Here is a 19,613-nt window from a genome sequence, read left to right as displayed (position 1 = left end):
TTTTTAAACAGAACCAGTCTTGAATATCTTTTCTGTGAATGACTCATGTTCATAAATGAAATATAAAAACGCAGTTCAGTGCTTGTGACGGTGGTCCTCTCTAACCTGTTCAACAAGTTCTAGTAGCCTACAATTTTTGTCGGAGGGCAAAAAATATTTCCTACTACCTGTTGTCATTTGACAGTTCGAATACATGGAAAGTTGACGGCAGACTACCAGCACTTTAATGATAATATATTCATATCATACTGTATAAGTCTGAGTCTGAATGTCATCTCAAGGCCGAAGGAAACACAGCACTTGTCTGTTTCGGGTGAGGAATAACTGCCCATTTCGAAAGCTAAGGAGAAACATGTGCAATGGTAAGAACACCGATGGCATAACTTGATTTATCAACTATTATTTAGTTCATGCAAGCAATTAAAACCTACTACAAGTATACATAATAAACGGGGAAAAAATCATTAAAAATGTGCTCTTGAAGAGTTGTTTTTAAGGGATAAAGTTATGGTTTGGTATGCGAGCCATTATCGTAGGCCTAATATATACCCTCAATGATCGTTTTGACATTTGAGTGCATTAGTTGTTTTGTTGAATTGCTTACGAGTTATTTATTTGTTCATTGTGCCAGCTGCCTATCGGAAGTTGGAAATCAAGTTATGTAATACCACTTGTTTTATCAATCACATTGAACAGACCCCAGGAGCACGCTAGTGCCCACTGGAGGCCAATGGCGAACGTGTGAAACCCCGCCTCAGGCAGGACCCTCCGTGTCAGACTGCGGTATCAACAGAGCCGTCGACGTCGAGACCTTCTCGAGACCCCCACAGTCTGCTTCACACCTGCAAGAGTTCTCAGGTCAACGTGAATGTAACAACTTAGTTGCAACAACTAGCAGTTTTCTTGATTAGCGTCAGCAAATATTTTTAAAATATTTTAAATTTTAAAAAAATATACATTTTTTAAATCATATATATATATATATATATAATGTTAAACATAAATCTTAAATTCATATAAATACTGAAATATATTTAAATATAACATTTTTTTAATATTTATTTATATTAGGTTAAAGAGAGACCTCTATATTGTCCAGTTTTATTGCATTTAAAATGATAAAATCAGACAACTCAGAACTAACAGCTTTTCTGTTTTTAAATGACTTAAATAACTGGTCCCAAATGTGACTTGTAGTGGCTCTTCTACAGCACCAAAAAGCACACAGTTATTGCTACACATGCATGGTATTAAATTATTATTAAAGCTATTGTTCCCCCTCCATCTGAACAGCCATGGACACAGATATGGATCCACCAACTGGTTCGAGTTACACAGCATCAGACGATCCAGGACCTTCCAACTTCAGCCTCATTAACCACCAATGCCGCCTGTCTTCCAACAGTACAATCATGGGTAGAGAAGCAGACCTTGGTTCTGGCAGTGATGTAAAGTGATCACTTTATATGCCCAATACATTTTTTGTAAAGGTTCATTTTTTATGCTTTATCCTATTTTTCTGTCAGATCTGGACAGTGGAGTGGACCCAGAGACAGGAGAGCGAGCCCAGGGGTGACGTCCTCATCCCTCTCTCATGATCACAAATCTATGGCATACTGCCCTTAGGTGTGAATGCTGAATATTGCAACCCATGCTTGATAGTCTGGGTAAATTTAAATGCAATTTGTCTCTAGGCAAGCACTGCAGACAGATTCAATACTTGTGGTGATAATGACCGATTAGGTCTGAGTGCCATTCAGTGACACAAATGCTTAATTTTTGCATTTGAAATACTGTCAAATAACATGCAACCTATGCAGACTTGTAGATTAACTGATCTTCATGTAATTTATTGGTGCTCTTCCCTTCTAGATGATTTGAAGTTAGGGGAATCTGAACACTTGAATTGGACTCAAGTGTTGTCTTTTATCTTAATCAGTACAAAACTACAGTAAAAAAAATCAAGAGTACAATATATTTTAAGGGTTATGATTTAGAAAGAACTGTAATTTATTCAATGGTTACACATTTTGATGGTCCACTTTAAACATTATACTAACTATAACTTTTCAACTACATGTCAACTAACTCAGAGTACTGTTAGGTTAGGTTTAGTAGAATAAGTTGACATGTTACTTATAGTTAGTAGAATGTCTATTGGGGGACAATCAAAATAAAGCGTTAGCAGATATTAAGCAGCCAGTCTACTAATAATATGTTAATGACTGCTAGTTGACACGTAGTTGCAAAGTTACTTTAGTTAGTAGAATGTCTAAAGTGGACCAACAAAAAGTGTAACCTATTCAACTGTTCTATTTCAATGTTGTTTTTTATTGTACATTATTTTACAGCCACAGTTGCTAACATATTGTAAATGCTGTTTGGTAGCAAAAAACATCCATAAATGTTTTCAAAACAGTGTTTCTATTAATGTCTGGTGCCTCAATGATATTTGTTGACAAAATATCTGCGTTTAATATTAAATGCATAAACTGTTAACTTTACAATAAGGGTCTACACACTAACCAAGAGTTACAGCATCTCATAAAGTTAATCAGCTTTTAATGTTCGTTTCCACATGTATTAAACATTCTTAGCATTTGTATTAATATATCATGAATGAATAGTATATTTATATGAACCTATATTAATGTAGTAAACTTCGTTCATTGTTAGTTCATGATAACTAATGCATGCTATTGAATTGAACCTTATTGTTAAGTGTTGCATTTGGGAAAATGGTAATTGAACTTCGATGCATGTAAACTTTTGGTCAAATAAATCTTCAAAATAGTGTGTTAAAATAGTTTTGTTTGCAGCTTTCTTGATTTTTTTTTTTAAATTGCCCTACAAATCATGGAATCATGGTAAACTACCAAGGTGTTATAAATACCTTAATTTATGTACAATTTGTAGGGGTTTCAGCACAAAGCAAATAATTCAACGCAACGTGGTTAGATATTGAAATTTATCACCGATTGAAATTTATCATCGGTAGGAAATACAAAGTAACAATACCAGCAAAGTGAAGCACAGAGATACTAGCACAAACACATCCTAATCCAATCCAGAGTTATTTCTTTTGCCAGAGGAGAAAAAAAAAAAATGAGTGAGAAGAGCTTCTGGCCTAATGACACAACACAAAGCAACAGTGCAAATGGCTTTCTGATGAGAACATTGTGTTGGAGAATGGTGTTTTGCACAGATAAATGCTTGTGTATATTTGCTCTTCATTTGCTGCATTACTGTCCTTTCTGTACTCTTGTTCCTTCATCCTCTGTATCTCCTGTTCCCTCTACTGTTCCTCCATCGGCGCTCCCCCCGACTGGTTATCTCCCTTCTTCTTGTGACCAGAAACAATGTCATCAATGCGCAGTAACAGGATGGCCGTCTAAATGGAAAAAAGAGATTTGTTTTGAAAATTTGTTATCAGTCATATAAAAAAAAAACATTCCGCCAGGTGTTTAAAATCAAGGTTAGTGTTTTTTTGTTTTTTAAAATCAACAGTTAAGGTTTTTTTTAAGACCTGCACAAATAAAATTAGTAACACATGAGCAGGGAAGGACAATGTCTAACAACCGTAAAGTGACTGTAAATATCATCATTTAAAGGGGTCATATATTTGTCTCACTGGTTATGTTCCCCAATGATGGCTGCCCTGAAATAATCATTAGGTTATTCAATTAATTGACCCCTGTATGCAAAACATTGGGCATTATATGGAGGCAAGATGAAAAGAAAATGCCACCGAAAGATTTCTGAAGACAAATATACATTCATATAAAGCTGAAACAGCATTGTGTTTTTTTATTTTGTGTTTGAGTGCTGCAAGTTTCATAGTCTTTTGAAGATTAGTAATCACATGACCTCTTGAAATAATAATTAAGATTTTTCTTAAACCATTTAAGACCTTTTGTGGCCTTAAAGGGTTAGTTCCTCCAAAAATGTACATTATCCCATTATTTACTCACCCTCAAGCCATCCTAGATATATATGACTTTCTTCTTTCAGTCAAACATAACTGGAGTTATATTAAAAAATATTCTGGCTGTTCCAAGCTTTATAATGGGAGTGAATAACCGATATTTTGAAGCCCAAAAAAGCACATCCATCAAATATGGATATTTCTCTTACAAAATGCATCGCTTCACTTCAGAAGGCCTTTATTAACCCACTGGAGTCATATGGATTACTTTTATGATGGATGTATGTGCTTTTTTGGGCTTCAAAATCTCGGTTACTATTCACTCCCATTATAAAATTGAAAGAAGACAGTCATATACACCTAGGATGTCTTGAGGGTAAGTAAATTATGGGATAATTTTCATTTTTGGGTGAACCCTTTAAACTTGATAAAACTGAATTTAAGACTTGAGGACCTGCAGTGACCCTGTTAAAGCAGTTTTTTCTCAGTTTGTCTTTACCTCCACTGCAGTTTTGTAGGTTTGAGCTTTAACTGCCAGCGGTTCACAGATCCCCAGCTGCTCCATATCAGCAAGAGTTCCTGTCTCTCCATTGACACCCCATGAGGTGCTGCCCTCCTGAGTGTGCTTGGCCTGGAAAAGAGACAGAGACGTCAGAAACACTTTAATTGAGTGTCAGTTACTCAGGAGAGGCAGCAACGTGCTGACAGAAAAATGCAAGAATCTAAATGTGCGTTTTTTGAATCAATGTACCCTAAGGGAAGTGAGCACACGTATTGCTGATGCTCCACAGTTCTGGATAAGTGTGCGTGGGATGACCTCCAGGGCATGAGCCACAGCGCGGTACGGCCACTGCTCCACACCGGTCATTGCTCGCGAACGCTCCATCAGCTGACGGGACACATCCATCTCCACTGCTCCACCTCCTGGCAACAGATGCGGGTCCAACAGGACATTACGACAGACCTGCATGGCATCCTGTAGGTTTCGCTCCACTTCCTGAGAAAGCAGAGAAAGATCATCAGTCAAATGGTGACAAGTCAATTAACCTGCGCAAAATCCCCTGGTACCAGAGAACTCTGGCTGAGCTGATCAAATATTCAACAAATGGCCTGTTGAAATATCTAAGCACCTCTTCCTGAGGGCTGCTCTGACTATAGAGACCTTTGTGAGACTCTTTATAACGATTAAAACACATTCTCATTAATCTTCCTCTGAGCGCTGCACGGTCATGAATTTTTAACAATGGCCCCAGAGTTCTTATCTCTCTGGTACCCTCTTCTTGTCGTCTCTCACCGCTAAGATCTCTTTGCTGGCTCCTCTTAGCAGAATGGTACAGGCTTTGGGGTCTTTACACTCTGTCACAAAGGTGAAATACTCATCGCCGATCTTCTTCACTTCAAACAGGCCAGCTCCCGTACCCACATCCTCTTCACGGAGCTCGTCCGTTCTGCTGGCAATACGTGCCCCACATGCTCTGAGAGAGACAAGCAGACGTAGACTTAAAAGGGTTGCCAAACGTTTTGACCAATACATTTTCATAACTTCTCCAGTAGTTTTTGATTACTGGTTCAGGGTTTTCAATCATTTTGATTTAGAACCATCAGTTGTAACTATTACATTTGTTTTGGGTAATTGAAATTAAGCTAAATAAGTAAAATAAAATGAAATATAAACAGATGAAAAACTTGAAAATTGGAAATGTTGCCATGGCAAATAACTGAAATAAGTTTACACTGAAGTACTAAAACAAAAATAATTAAAGCTATATAGAAAAAAAACAAAAATGACACAGGCACATAACCAAATTACAATGAAAACTGAAAATATAAAAATACAATATGAATAAATATTATAGCTGTATATAAAGACTAAAATAACAGAACCATTCATTGATGAATCATTTGTGCCGATTTGCGAAACAAATTCATTTAAAAGAAAGGAAATTTAAAATGTAAAAATCTATTATTTCCAGGTTTTCCCATGACCATGGGAACCTTAGAACAAAGAAAACGGTTCACTTTGTGCATGTACCTCTGGCAAAATAACCATTTATGCAATAAATTACAGAAGAAAAATAAAATATATTGACAAAAGCAGATATTTCTGCACCTTGCAATGCGGTTGTTGTCCGTCTTTCTGACGCGACGGATTGCAGTGATGTTTGCTTTCATCAGATAGTGCTGAGCCAGATCTAGAGAAATGACAAAGAAATGAACAACTCACATGTGATCTGAACAGATTATCATTCCTTCTCATAAACACATGACTGCATGGGTGCTCATAAGTACCAGAGATGCCCTTCTCAGTGAAGACCAGGTCAGGTTTGAGACGAATGATTTCTTCACAGATCTGCTGGATGTACTCTTCCTCCATCTGTAGGATGCGGGCAAAGTCTTCCTCACGAGTGATCTCAATATCAGTCTGAGGGGGAAAAGAGAGGGTCAAAGGTTAGGGTTTTACCAAGTCTGTAAACATAATCATAGGGGATTTGTGGATTCAGACAAAACCTCACCTGACTCTCACCCTTCTTGTACTCCAGAGAGCAGTCCAGCAGAACAATTCTGGGGTTCTTAATCAGTCTTCGCATACGGGGATGAGTTACATCCTTGTTTACCATCACCCCCTTCAGCACACACGAGTCCTCGATGAAGCCACCAGGCACCTATACACACACAAACACAAAGTGCAGTTTGGTACAGAGACACAGCATAACACTTAATCGATCAGTTTAAAGCCAAGGTGAATTGCCATTTGTAAAAAAAACACACAAAAAAAAACAAAAAAAAAAACCTGGGCTTAATTTTATCCATTGGGAATTGGATCATCTATTGGTCTTTATTTTATTTTGGCTAGATCTGACTATTGTTTAAAGGGGTTATATAATGCCACTTTTACAAGATATAAAATAAGTCTCTGATGTCCCCAGAGTGTGTATGTGAAGTTTTAGCTCAAAATACCCCACAGATAATTTTATAACATGTTAAATTTGTCACTTTTTGAGGGTGAGCAAAAACGCTCTGTTTTTGTGCGTGTTCCTTTAAATGCAAATGAGCTGCTGCTCTCAAGAAGAGGGTGGAGTTTCAAGAGTGGCAATTACCTCAGACTCATTGAAAATGCCAGAAACTGTTCAGCCTTTTATGTTCAAACCAGAGTCGGTCAATGATGGAGAGACTCAAGAAGAAGTGACAACATGTAGAATGCAACAGGACGCGAATGGTTAGTTGACGAATTTATGTAGCTGATTTGGATGTCATGATAATCTATAAATCGCTTGTGTGGGAACTGTTGTAAAATGCCTACAGAGCCAGAGAATATATGCTGCATTAAGATAGAACAGGTATAGTTTAGTTATGGTTATAACTTGTCATGTTGGCATCTTGCTTTTATGACATGCTATTGCATGTGTGTTATGTACTGTATTGCAATAACATGGCTTCACCCTCTTTGTTGTGTGTTCTCGGGGGCAGGGTTTATGTAAATTTTAGGGTTAGTGATGTCACCAACCCGGGAAGAAGCTCGTTGTAGTCCCTACCAGCTGTTTGTTGTAGTTCTTAAACAATTCTTTAAAAGTAAATATCTCCCTTTGCATTGAACTTTGGGCGTTGTAACTTTGTTTATGCTCTAACAGCAACATTACACACTAACTAAAGTTAAAAAAGTGAAATCGCAATGAACCACCCCTTTAACATCAAACTTGTACAACTTAAGTGAGATCAGAAAAGATTTGATCAGGTGAAGAGAAAGTGATCATATTTTGATTAAAGATAACGAAGGAAAACATTACATTTTCTAGAATTTTCAAGGGTTTATTTGTTTTTAAATGACCCTACAAGTTCAATCAATCAATATTTTATGTAAAATATGAGGGAAGAACAAAACACTAAATTTGGTTAAAGTATTTATCTGACAAAATTATTTGGCAAAAAGACAAACTACAGCTACAGGTTTTATACTGCAAATGCAAATGCGAAAAAAAAAGGATAGAAAAAACATCTCATAGGGAAAAGTATTGACTACAATATACTCAGTTGGTAATATTTCATTGGTTCTCTCTTGTTTTCATAATTTCTTTGTATGACAGCCTGGCCAAAAATGATGTCCACACAATTTGGCATGTTTAATTGCGTTATCACAAATAAAACAATCGACTCCAAACACAACTACGCAGAATGCTTACAAAATCTTTAACACATTTTTAATAATATTTAAATAAAGGGTGAAGATGTCAAATTTCCTAGGCCAGACATCACTTTTTGCCACTATTGTATATGATGTAGACTTTAAAATAAGAGAAGTAAACCCAAGAAGAAAAATTTAATTCTCTCCGCTGTGTCCTACCTTCTCGACTTTGGCATAATTCTTAATGTCGATCTCCTTGCGTCCATTTTCCTCCAGCTCAACAGTACGGACAGCATCCAGAGCGATGTTACAGGCCAAGGTGGACCAGCGGCTGAGTGCTTTAGTATTGATGGCGGAGTTTATTATCTTCAACATCATGTCACGATTATTCACATCTACTGGGGTGCTGAGAGAGATAAGAGGTAGCAGAGAAACTATTAGACTCCAGAGCACAGGAAAATCTCAGCCCACCAAAGCCAATCATCCACCTACCAATCCACTGACAAACTCGGCTGCTTAATGATTGAGAGCTCATACAGAACAATTAAACTATTTGTGTGTGTGTGTGATTACCTGATGTCTTTGAGTATGTTCAACATGTCATCCAGAGCCTGTCTGTATGCACTGATCACCACGGTAGGATGCATCTGCTGTTCCAGAAACTGCTCAGCCACAGACAGCATCTCACCCGCTGTACACAGAACGTTACATTAGGATTTGAGCATGTTAAATGCTATTAAAAATTAATTTGTTAACTATTTTATAAATTATCTATAATATATATCTATAATATATATCTATATATATATATATATATCTATATATATATATATATATATATATATATATATATATATATATAAAAAATAATTACGATTTACAATATTACTGATTTTCAGTAATATTGTTTTAATATTACTAAATTAGGAAGGTAATTATTCAAGTAAACATTTAACCCAACACCTAATTCTTTCTGTATTTTTCTATGATTGCACAGACTCTGTACTACTGACACACAATGAGAACACAGTTGACCCTCACCTAGAATAATGACAGAGGTGGTCCCATCTCCAACCTCCTCATCTTGTGTGCGGCTAATCTCAATCATGGACTTGGCAGCAGGGTGCTGGACCTGGATCTGAATGCCAAAGCGAGAACATTGTTAATATTTAATAAATACAAAACAGACAATTTAGTTGACAAATCAGAGTTCATGGAGTGAAATTCATGATCACCTCTCTCAGAATGGCATTGCCATCATTGGTCATAACAATACCACCCATGGGATCCAGAAGCATCTGTACACAGAGCACAAATCATTTCCTCAGACATCTTTTTAGAGCAATATCACTTCTCACATTTCACAATAGACAATGCACCAAAACATAAATGTGGACTGAACATTAAAAACACACACCTTCATCATAGCCCTTGGTCCCAGACATGTCCTGATGACATCTGCTATGGTCTGAAAAGGGAAGATGAAGCAGCAGGTTAGCGATTTTGTCCAATTTTGGCACGTCAGCAAGTTGTTTTAAAAAAAAAAAAAAAAAAAAAAAAGAAGAAGAAGAATAGACCCACTTTAGCCGCAGTGATGTTTCCTATCTGGACCTTACGTCCAGATTCCCTCTTGACGTTCTGACCTGTTAATAGAGCCAATGTGCATTAAATCATCTTCTCAATCCTTTATTCAATAAGAAAAGATGGTTTATAAAGCACACACTGCTTTAAAATCTAACACAAAAACAATATCGGTCTATTCCTAAACATGAACAGGGTGCAGCTCTGGTCAGCACACCCTCTGCGCAGTTAGCGTGCTACTAGCTTATTCATTACTTTAAAACGTCCGTTAGACAGAACCTATTGCCGGATAATTTAGCAAATAACTGCGAATTGAGCAGCGTTCGTTTTATTATTGACTGTATAACTTGTGGTGAAATGTCTTAAATAATATTACTATTAATAAGCAATTAGCTACGAGGCTAACACAATGACTAATCTGAACACTGACATGAGCTTGTCAGACACGCGAGGCCCCCATGCCACACTAGTTAGCTTAGCATTCTAGCATCGCGGCATGAATAAAACTCTTATTCAAACTGCTACCGAGCCCAGCAGTGGGTCATACGAAAGCCACAATTACACATTTGCACAGGGAATAATGAAAAAAGCACTCACTAAGCACGAGAACCGGTCGGCCCATCATATTTGCGGCGTGGTTTAGATCACCGGTACCGGAGAACGCGCACAACGGAAAGAGGAGAGGATGCACGAGGCGTGGCTGGGGATTCAGCCACACAGTGGACCAATAAGCAAACGAGACGCCTTTGACATACACTTATCTCCACCAATCAAAGAGAGCTCAGCAAAGCTTGTAGGTGGGACTAGACTGGAGCAGAACTGAAATGTTCTCGAAAGAATCCTGAGCTGTCAAGATAATTCCTAGATAAAAAATAAACTTACAAATAATTAAAATTACAATTTAAGTGTTAATCCAAAATATAAATTTTGCTAAACAATTATATTATTATATATAATTTTATAATTATACTAATTTATATAAAAAAAAAATTATATAGTAGGCTATATATGTTACCGGCAATGTGTGAAAAGCAGGTATTGTCTAGAATGCCTCGGGAATAAAGTTTGTAGACAAAGTATGAAATGTCTGTTTTTTTGTGATTATGTTGCATACTTTTCCTAGGCATTCTATACATTACCTGGGTATGTACATACATATATATATATATATATATATATATATATACACTGTATACATTTCAAAATGTATGCCAATGTATGACTACACTAAAAATGTAATTTTAATGTGAAAAATATTACAGTAAAAACTGTTAAATGGTTAACCAAGGTTGGAGGTGATTTACTATTATAAGGTACCATTAAAAATAAATTAATGTACTGAAATATAAACTAATAAATATGATTTTACTTTTAATACTGTAATATTGTTTTATTGATATACAAAAGAAAATATATTTAACAAGATATTTTTCAATATTTACGCTAAATGTATTTGACATTTTATATACAACTGTTTTTGGATCATAAATTTACAAACATAAAAGCTCATTTTGCTGTGTAACTTTAGAACAGTACTTTAAAATATATAACAAAAATATGGTACAATACACAGAATAAGGTGTCTGTCCATTTCTTTATTGTGTCTGCAAACACAAAACACTCCCCTTTGTGATTACATAAACAGTTCAAGAAATAAGTGTCAAACTTCTAAAAGATTATTAGCCTGGGACAGTTGTTAACGTCTCATATCCTCATGTGTGGATGAAGGATGCGATCCAAGATAAGCCCTTACAGAAGATTGATTTGATAAGACAGACATGAGGAGGTAGTAGAGGCACCCCAATTCTTTTCAGACTGTTATTACACAGTCGTCAACTGCTTACAGAATCTCTAACACATCCTATAGACTTGAAACAAAGTTTTATAGTAATATCTAAATGGACTATGAAGGGATTGTGTAACTAAAGTACCAACACAGTAACACATTTCAACATTTTGTAAACTAAACAAGCCAGCGAGCAGTGAATCCTCTTAACTTAAATAAAAGCATTCAGTCAATGGAACACTTTGGGATGCTACCATAACATGTATGTGATAAGTAACCTATAAACAGTCTCTGTTTAAATAAAGAGACAGGAAATTAGCATATTTCACATATGCAGTGCATTTTGTTATAAAAGACAGAGAGTAAAAGAAAACTAGGGCAACTTGGCAGCAGATTGTTAAATAATAACTGATGTAAAAACAGTATTTTAACTATAAATATAGTAAACTACATTCTTTATCATGTGTCCAGTTGTGTACTGACTAACATTTTACAAGTGATGAATTTTATCATGTGCTTTGACGATCCCAATGGATATGATGAATAGCTGCGTGTGACATATTTGGCTGAAGTTCAGTGTGGATCAGTGCATTTCTCCACCTGCTAAATTCAGCATCTTTATGTCTGTTTACAGTTCATCCCTTGATTCGTCTAAGATGAGCGGATTTGTGGCCTCTTTCTTCAGGTAGGTGATGAAGTCACTAACCTCACGACCACCCTGCAGGACAAAAATGCTTAAGCATCATTGTAGTAATTTGTCTTTTAATCTGTGTGTGCATGATTATATTCACCTCATATCGCTGTGGCTGGTCTTTTTGTCCAGAGGGCACAAAGTAAATGGTTGGAAATCTGCAATTCAGACAAAACAGGTGATGAATCAAGAAAAAAAAAAGCTGAATATCACAATGTCTGTTTTAATGGACTATAAATAGATCAGAGACATAAAGAGAGACACAGAATGTTACCCTTGGACATCATAATTTGGAGGCACATCATTAGCTGTGGCGTCCATTTTAGCAATGACAATGTTTGGATCCCCAGAGAGCTAAGACACACACACACACACACAAAATCCAAAAAATGAGCATGAGGTCCACGGTGGCTTTATTTCTTGACATGTACTACAGTTCAAACATTTGAGGTCAGTAAGGTTTTTTAAAGAAATTAATACTTTTATTCAGCAAGGCTGTAAAGTGTTACAACATTTCTAATGTTACAAGATTTCTATTTCAAATGAATGCTAAATTAACTAATGTTAACAAATGAACCCTATTGTAAAGTATTACCAGTTATTGTAATATTTCACAATATTACTGTTTTTACTGTATTTTGATCAAATAAATGCAGCCATGGTGAGCATCAGAGACTCTTTCAAAAACATTAAATAATCTTACCAACCCAGACTTTTGAATGGTAGTGTATACCTGATAAAAAGAAATATTTATAATGTATATAAATTGTGTTAAAAAACCTTTTCTCCAAGCTCCTTGTATTTGGGCTCCAGATTCTTGCAATGGCCACACCAGGGAGCGTAAAATTCAACCAACACATCCTTCTCTGGATCATTCACAATCTCATCAAATGTGTCAGCAACCACGACCTATGGAACCACATGAATGATGTACACCAGAAAATATTATCTTAAAACATTACAGACAAAAACACCTTTGTGGGTCCATGTACCTTGACAGGGCCATCGTTGGACTCTGGAACAGGTTCAGACTTCACATATCGCTTCAATCTTTTAGCAAAGTAATCCTCAAGGAACCTCTCCAAGGACTTGCCATCTCGCCTACAGAACCAAACAAAGGCCAAAGTTTTAAAACCTTTTTAAAACTTTTTTTTTTTTTTTTTTTTTTTTTTAAATCTATTGATCGTGTCCTACTGGATGTTAACAGAAAAGCACTACGTGGAGACTAGTGTGTTGCAAGACTCACGTGAATTCTTCCTGCATGGAGTACTTGTGTCCCGCAGTGGTCCGGATGGTGACGAGGGGAATGTCTCCTCCCTCAGACGAACCCACACCAAACTCCTCCTCAAGCTCATCCTGGAACTCCTGTCGATCTGCCACCGCAAAACTCAGACCTCGATCCTGGAACTGTGTCGCCACCTTCATTATTCTGAGAGAGACAAAGAAAAGTGAAAAGTTATAAAGAGAAAGAATTCACTGAGGTTCCAATAATTGGTCGCTCACCTGTTCCTCCAGTAGTTTGTGCCTTTGAGATTTCTTAAGTAATCTACATTGTAATATGCTGTAAGCAGGTCACTTCCTCTCAGACTGTCCTTATTTTCTGTCGTTAGATGTGGACATAGACCAAATCTAAAAGCAAAGCAAGAGAAAAAAATAAAATCATGAATAGTAACACATACAAACAAATTATAATATATCAAATTACATTTGTATGTGGGGTCACAACTGTTTGACCAATCACCCACAAAATGAAACATACACATGGTCTCTGATGAATGTACGGAGAGAGGAGATCGAAACTGATTCTGTGTATTTCACCACATTGTCCTCAAACTTGCTGTTTAAGCGAGGGGGACGAAACAGCAGAACACACCTGCAATGCAAAACAGACGTAGAGAAGCATACAACATTAGAACAGTAGCTGCAATGCAAGTGATGGGTTGTACATTTTCTGTCATACTCTATTTTTGACCAACTGTTTTTGATTTTCTCTAAATTGTACAGATGTATGCCATTCCAAATGATTTCTTAGATGCCACACTGAGGATGGAGAAATCTGGCTGATGGCTGTTCTTCGCTCCAAAAAAAATGAAAAAGCTCAAAATCTCTGAGACCCTGGTGAAAAATTACATTTCAAAATGTATATTTCATCTTAATATATCAAATGTACCAAAATGTACATTTCATCTTAATATACCAACTGAAGGGGGTGGATTCTGGAATCCACTGCTGCTTTAATATATATCTTTTGAGTGATTTATAATCAAGTTATTAATCAACATTTATTCTTCTAAATATTAAATTATTTGAATGACTTCTTCAACATATGTTAAAGCATTTATTTTCCTTTTCGTCTTCAAACACTAGAAAATAAAGATGAATATTGTCTGTACCTCTCACTGAGAGAAAAGTACAACTTATCAGTATGTTTTGGGGATCTTTCCTGTTATAGTTAAAGCCTGGGCCAACTTCAACCTTGAAGAAGCTGTGAATCCTGTGTATCTGTGTATGTGTGCTAAAGTGTTCTGTGCAGGTTCTTTATGGGTGCTGGCTTCTGCTGATGAAACTGCAAACTATTCTTCAAATTTTCTTCAATTTATTTTTTTAAACTATGACTCCAGGTCTTCATTCATCATATCTGGTCTTTTGGGTCTTTAACTGTAAAATTCCTTGATATACCAAATGTACTCAAACACTGAAACGTACATTTCATCTTGATATACCAAATGTACTCAAATACCAAAATGTATATTTCATCTTGATATACCAAATATTAAAATTTCCATTAATTAAAAAGGACATTTCACAGCCTACTTGTGTACAACCCCTTAAACTATTTTACCTTTGGTACCTATTTTACCTTTATCTTAACAGTATCTGTGCTTTCACATACAGTATGGTATTTAAAAAAAATTTCAGACTAAATAATTTTCAGGTTTTGGTAGAGATATTTTTGTTCAGCGCAATCTCTGACAGCAAGTCGAAAAAGGGACATCGAGAACAACTTTAACATGAAATACTGATCATAGTTTGCTTGCTCAGTTTCACAAGTGGATGTTTCCTTCATGCTCCATGTCATACATACTCTCCATCTACCCCATATTTCAGGCCTGTTCCCACATCAGTGGAATGAGCAAATCGATAGCTGTCCCTCAGGGCACTGGAGACCTTTAGAAACTCTGCAAGCTGTGCACTATCTTCCCCAGAGAAAAAGCCTGAGATGAACAAAGAGATAAGAGGGCAAGAGAAGAAAGAAGAGAACTTCAGCCTCTTTCAGTTCCAAAAGATGAATGCAGAAGTCAAATCTGATTTGTTTTGATCTTCTGCTGCAGGAGGGATTTAAGATGTTTTGGCAGGTATTACAAACTCAACTCACCCACCACACTGGCCTCGTAGTTGTCAACAAAAGAATCCAAATCTGCCTCACTGTGCAGAGCAACAGAACTTGGGCCTGCTTGCTTCTTCATGTAGCTCACAATGCCATCTATTTTAGATCAAGTTTATGCAAGTTAAGCATGTAACTAAAATAATTACAGCCAAAAAAGGGAACCACAAAATAATAGAGTTCAAAAGTTTGGGTTCAGTAAGATTTTTTTTTTAAATAAATGTATACTTTTATTCAGCAAGGATGCACTGTTCAAAAGTGACAGTAAAGGCATTTATAATGTTAAATTATTTCCATTTCAAATAAATGCTGTCCTTTTGAACTTTCTATTCATCAAAGAATCCTGAAAAACAAACGCATCATGGTTTCCACTAAAATATTAGACAGCACAACTATTTTCAACATTGATGACAATAAGAAAAGTTATTTGTGCACCAAATGCTTTCTGAAGGATCATGTGACACTGAAGACTGGAGTAATGGCTACTAAAAATTCAGCTTTACCATCACAGGAATAAAATACATTTTTAAATATATTAAAATAGAAATCAGTTATTTTAAATGGTAATAATATGTCACAATATTTCTGTTTTACTGTATTTTTACCAAATAAATGCAGCCTTGGTGAGCATAAGAGACCTCTTTTAAAACATTTTTAAAAAAAATCTTACCAACCCAAACTTTTGAACAGTACTGTATGCATAGACACAACAAAGTATCAACCTGCTGTTCTGGGTCCATCATAAGATCCAGCGTCCTCTCCATTGCGGAAGATTTTAAGGGTGGGGTATCCATTCACTCCAAAACGTTCACAGGTCTCTGAGTTCACAGTGCAGTCAACCTGATCAAAGAACAGGAAAGAGACACATTCACTATAGAAATATGTATAAAAATATAATCTTGCAGATTAAGTCAGCTGTGTAACATAAAGAAGGCTGAAGATTGAGCTAGGTAACAGGAACTGACAGGTCCAACAACACTCACCTTTGCCAGAGACAGTGACCCTTTCAGTTTTGTGGCAGCAGCCTCATATTCCGGAGCGAGTCGCTGACAATGACCACACCTGTGGTAACATCATATGAGGGGTGTTAATGATACATTTAAGGCATTGTACTATTTTAACTGACAGTTTCAGGTTAAAATACATCTAACCCCTAATGTTTTAGGCATTCATTATTGTTTAAATCAGAGAATTGTGAATGTGCATCATAATTTAGGTTCAAAAATCATATTTTAGATTCATGCACTGCAATTAACGTAACCATTGTCACTCTCTACACAAATCCAGATATAAACATTAACCCAGCTCTGGTGGCTGTAAAAAATTGTTAATTACAACCAATACACACCCTGGCTGCAGCTGAAATTATGCTTTGTTTATATAATTATAACATCTGGCAATAGGGACATACCAAGGTGCGAAGAACTCCACTAGCAGAGTCTCGTGCACGGCTGCGCTCCGGTCAAAGTCAGAGTCTCCGAGCTCGAGCACATCGCTGCCCTCCGCACACCACACAGTCAATACTAGACAGATGATAAACCAAGGTAAACGCATTTTGACTGGTGTCAGCGGAGACTATGAGACGCGTGAATGATAAAGTTAGCCCCGCAGCGTGAGGTGCTGAGCTGAGTAGCAGATGTATGTATGGGTCGCCTGGAGGCCCACAAAAGCTCCGTTCTCCTGGCAGAACGCGTTTGATAAATTCAGCACATTGGTATCTGTAACTATAACCTATAAACACATTAGAAACAAACTAATACCAATACTAATAATAAACGTGAATTTGAAAGTTTGTTTATTATTTGTAAATATATAGCAGAATTTATAGTATTAAATATTTATAAATAGATGCTTAGAGACCTACTGTTCCCCACCACTGCCCTGAGATGAGGTCCTCATACTCAGGCTCCTCAGATATGGGGAATAAAACCTCTATTATTGCCCACCACCAGTAGTCATATGGTATTTTAATGTCATACATAGCATAAGAGAGTGCACCGTTTTTTAAATATTCAGTGATTAATTGAAAGATTTAATTTACATCAATGAACAAAAGTTAGTCAGCAAGCACTTTTGGTTTTAATCTGTGAACCTTTCTGCTTTAACAACACACACACAAAGCCTTTAGACTTTTTGGCAAATCATGCGACCTGCTGCAGCAAATGGGATTTTTTACGCTCATCCAGAGATTTTATTCTTTTAAATAAGGCTAGTTTGAAAATGTATATATATATTCAATTCAAAGAAGAAGGTATGCAGTGATTTATTTTAGCACTAGGGGTCACCATTAGAAGCATCATATCAGAGGCTTATTTGGCAAAAGGATGTTTGACTCGGCAGTTGAGACTGGACAGACATTAAATAATATAATATAATATAATATAATATAATATAATATAATATAATATAATATAATATAATATAATAATTAAGAAATATCACAGGACCAAGAGTGCTGTTATGAATAAGATGTACTCTGATATCCAACGAGGTCTGACTGTAACTGTGATATTGCTTTAATGTAACAAAAGTCAGTATTGGGTAATTTAGACACATTACTCATCTCGAGTAGTGATGGTAGTTCTTGAATGTATGGAACCCTATTCAATGTTATATACATCACTGTTTTCAAAAGAGATGGTTAAACGGTTAGTTCACCCAAAAATGAAATTTCTGTCATTAGCCGGCATTCGGACGTAAACACAGAAGCTCTGCAATGCACTCACTGGGCCACCTGCGTAACAGACTGACAGGGAAGAGGAAAAATTGTTGAATAAAGTCGTTACTTTTGTTTTGTTTTTGTGCACAAAAAGTATTCTCGTCACTTCATAACATTAAGGTTGAACCACTGTAGTCATGTTGACTATTTTAACGATGTCTTTACTACTTCTCTGGACCTTGAATGTGGTAAAAAAAAAAAAAACTAAAAAAAAAAAAAACTTGTGGATTTCATCAAAAATATCTTAATTTGTGTTCCGAAGATGAACGAAGGTCTTATGGGTTTGGAACGACATGAGGATGAGTACTTACTGACAGAAATTTCATTTTTGGGTGAACTAACCCTTTAAGTGAATGATTCAATGACAAACAGTTATTTGTCCACATCTATTGGCGTAATGATGTAACCTGAAAAAATGAACACTAAATAGGAACTGTAATTAACTGTAAATTGAGAACTGTAATTAACTGCTGTAAAATATAATATATTTGGGATGCATTAGACCTCTTTAGAAATGCATTAGAGCATATAAAAAATAAAAAAAAATTATACTTATTTAAAGATTTTCAACAATAAGTTGTAAAAGGAAACAGATCACATGGGGAATTTCAAGACTTACAATGTACAAGTAAAGTTCCTGTCTTCAGATGATAAGCTGATGCCAAAACTGACTCAGCCCATCTTTTGCTGAGTGTCTTAGTGAAACGGAAACTCTGTTTTCCTTCATTCTCTATTATTTCCTAAATTACAGAGTGTTATCTGTTAATACAATGCATGATGGGGAAATACATCCCAGAGCATCACTTATCATTAAAGCCAGCAGGAAACCATTCTCACGGACCCTTCAGTGCAGTGGCTTACCAATCATAGCTGTTAGCCTTCTTTTGGCCAGCTATTTTTGAACAGACATTCTGAATAGTAATTTAGAAAGAGGGCTGCTTTGTTGATGTTCCAGATCCTGAATTTTCCATTTTACACCCCCATTTATATTCCTAATTGAACTTTCCAGACCATGCTAAAACAATCATTTTGAGTAAACTATAACTATAATACACTCCTGCCAGTTTCTTATTTTGATTTATTTTATTATATTGTTCAACATTGTTTGACCCCAAACATAAGCAACTAGAAAGGATACTAGTCACATTTCTGAAATGTGCATGAATATTTTGTGGTAAAATAGAGGGGAAAACCTTCAATAATATTATTAGGTCAAAGAAATGTACTGTTTTAAAAGAATATGATAGAAAAATATTAATTACTGAATTACTCCCATTATTTTAGCACATCATTGGGCTCTCTGGGATCCCAAGCATACAAACAGTGAGTACATCTCAACAAAACATGAGGGTCGACACTTATAAACATTAGTGTAGCCTATAATACCATGGGTAGTGTATGGAAAT

General features: G+C 36.1%; 2 protein-coding genes across 2 annotated transcripts; both read right to left on the bottom strand.

The window, feature by feature from the left end:
* Positions 1-2,954: 2,954 nt before the first annotated feature.
* cct3 (chaperonin containing TCP1, subunit 3 (gamma)) lies at positions 2,955-10,371 on the bottom strand. Its single transcript, XM_051866644.1, has 14 exons — positions 10,224-10,371; positions 9,627-9,688; positions 9,463-9,513; positions 9,281-9,343; positions 9,087-9,183; positions 8,619-8,736; positions 8,265-8,451; positions 6,439-6,588; positions 6,215-6,347; positions 6,036-6,117; positions 5,220-5,400; positions 4,677-4,922; positions 4,425-4,556; positions 2,955-3,391 (listed from the first exon to the last, which is right to left on the bottom strand). The coding sequence occupies exons 1-14, from the start codon at positions 10,249-10,251 to the stop codon at positions 3,296-3,298; spliced, it is 1,626 nt and encodes a 541-aa protein (XP_051722604.1). The 5' UTR covers positions 10,252-10,371; the 3' UTR covers positions 2,955-3,295.
* An 830-nt stretch (positions 10,372-11,201) lies between these two features.
* Positions 11,202-17,162, bottom strand: pdia7 (protein disulfide isomerase family A, member 7). Its single transcript, XM_051866118.1, has 13 exons — positions 16,900-17,162; positions 16,472-16,550; positions 16,211-16,328; positions 15,480-15,587; positions 15,189-15,318; positions 13,863-13,976; positions 13,607-13,732; positions 13,350-13,532; positions 13,096-13,204; positions 12,884-13,012; positions 12,378-12,457; positions 12,204-12,261; positions 11,202-12,130 (listed from the first exon to the last, which is right to left on the bottom strand). Exons 1-13 carry the CDS (start codon positions 17,040-17,042, stop codon positions 12,041-12,043), a joined length of 1,467 nt encoding a protein of 488 aa, XP_051722078.1. The 5' UTR covers positions 17,043-17,162; the 3' UTR covers positions 11,202-12,040.
* Positions 17,163-19,613: the final 2,451 nt, after the last annotated feature.

This window comes from Ctenopharyngodon idella, chromosome 16, assembly GCF_019924925.1.
Source record: "Ctenopharyngodon idella isolate HZGC_01 chromosome 16, HZGC01, whole genome shotgun sequence".
In the NCBI taxonomy this organism is placed as follows: domain Eukaryota; kingdom Metazoa; phylum Chordata; class Actinopteri; order Cypriniformes; family Xenocyprididae; genus Ctenopharyngodon; species Ctenopharyngodon idella.
Note: the sequence above shows the minus strand (reverse complement) of the source record. Positions and strands in the feature narration are given on the sequence as shown.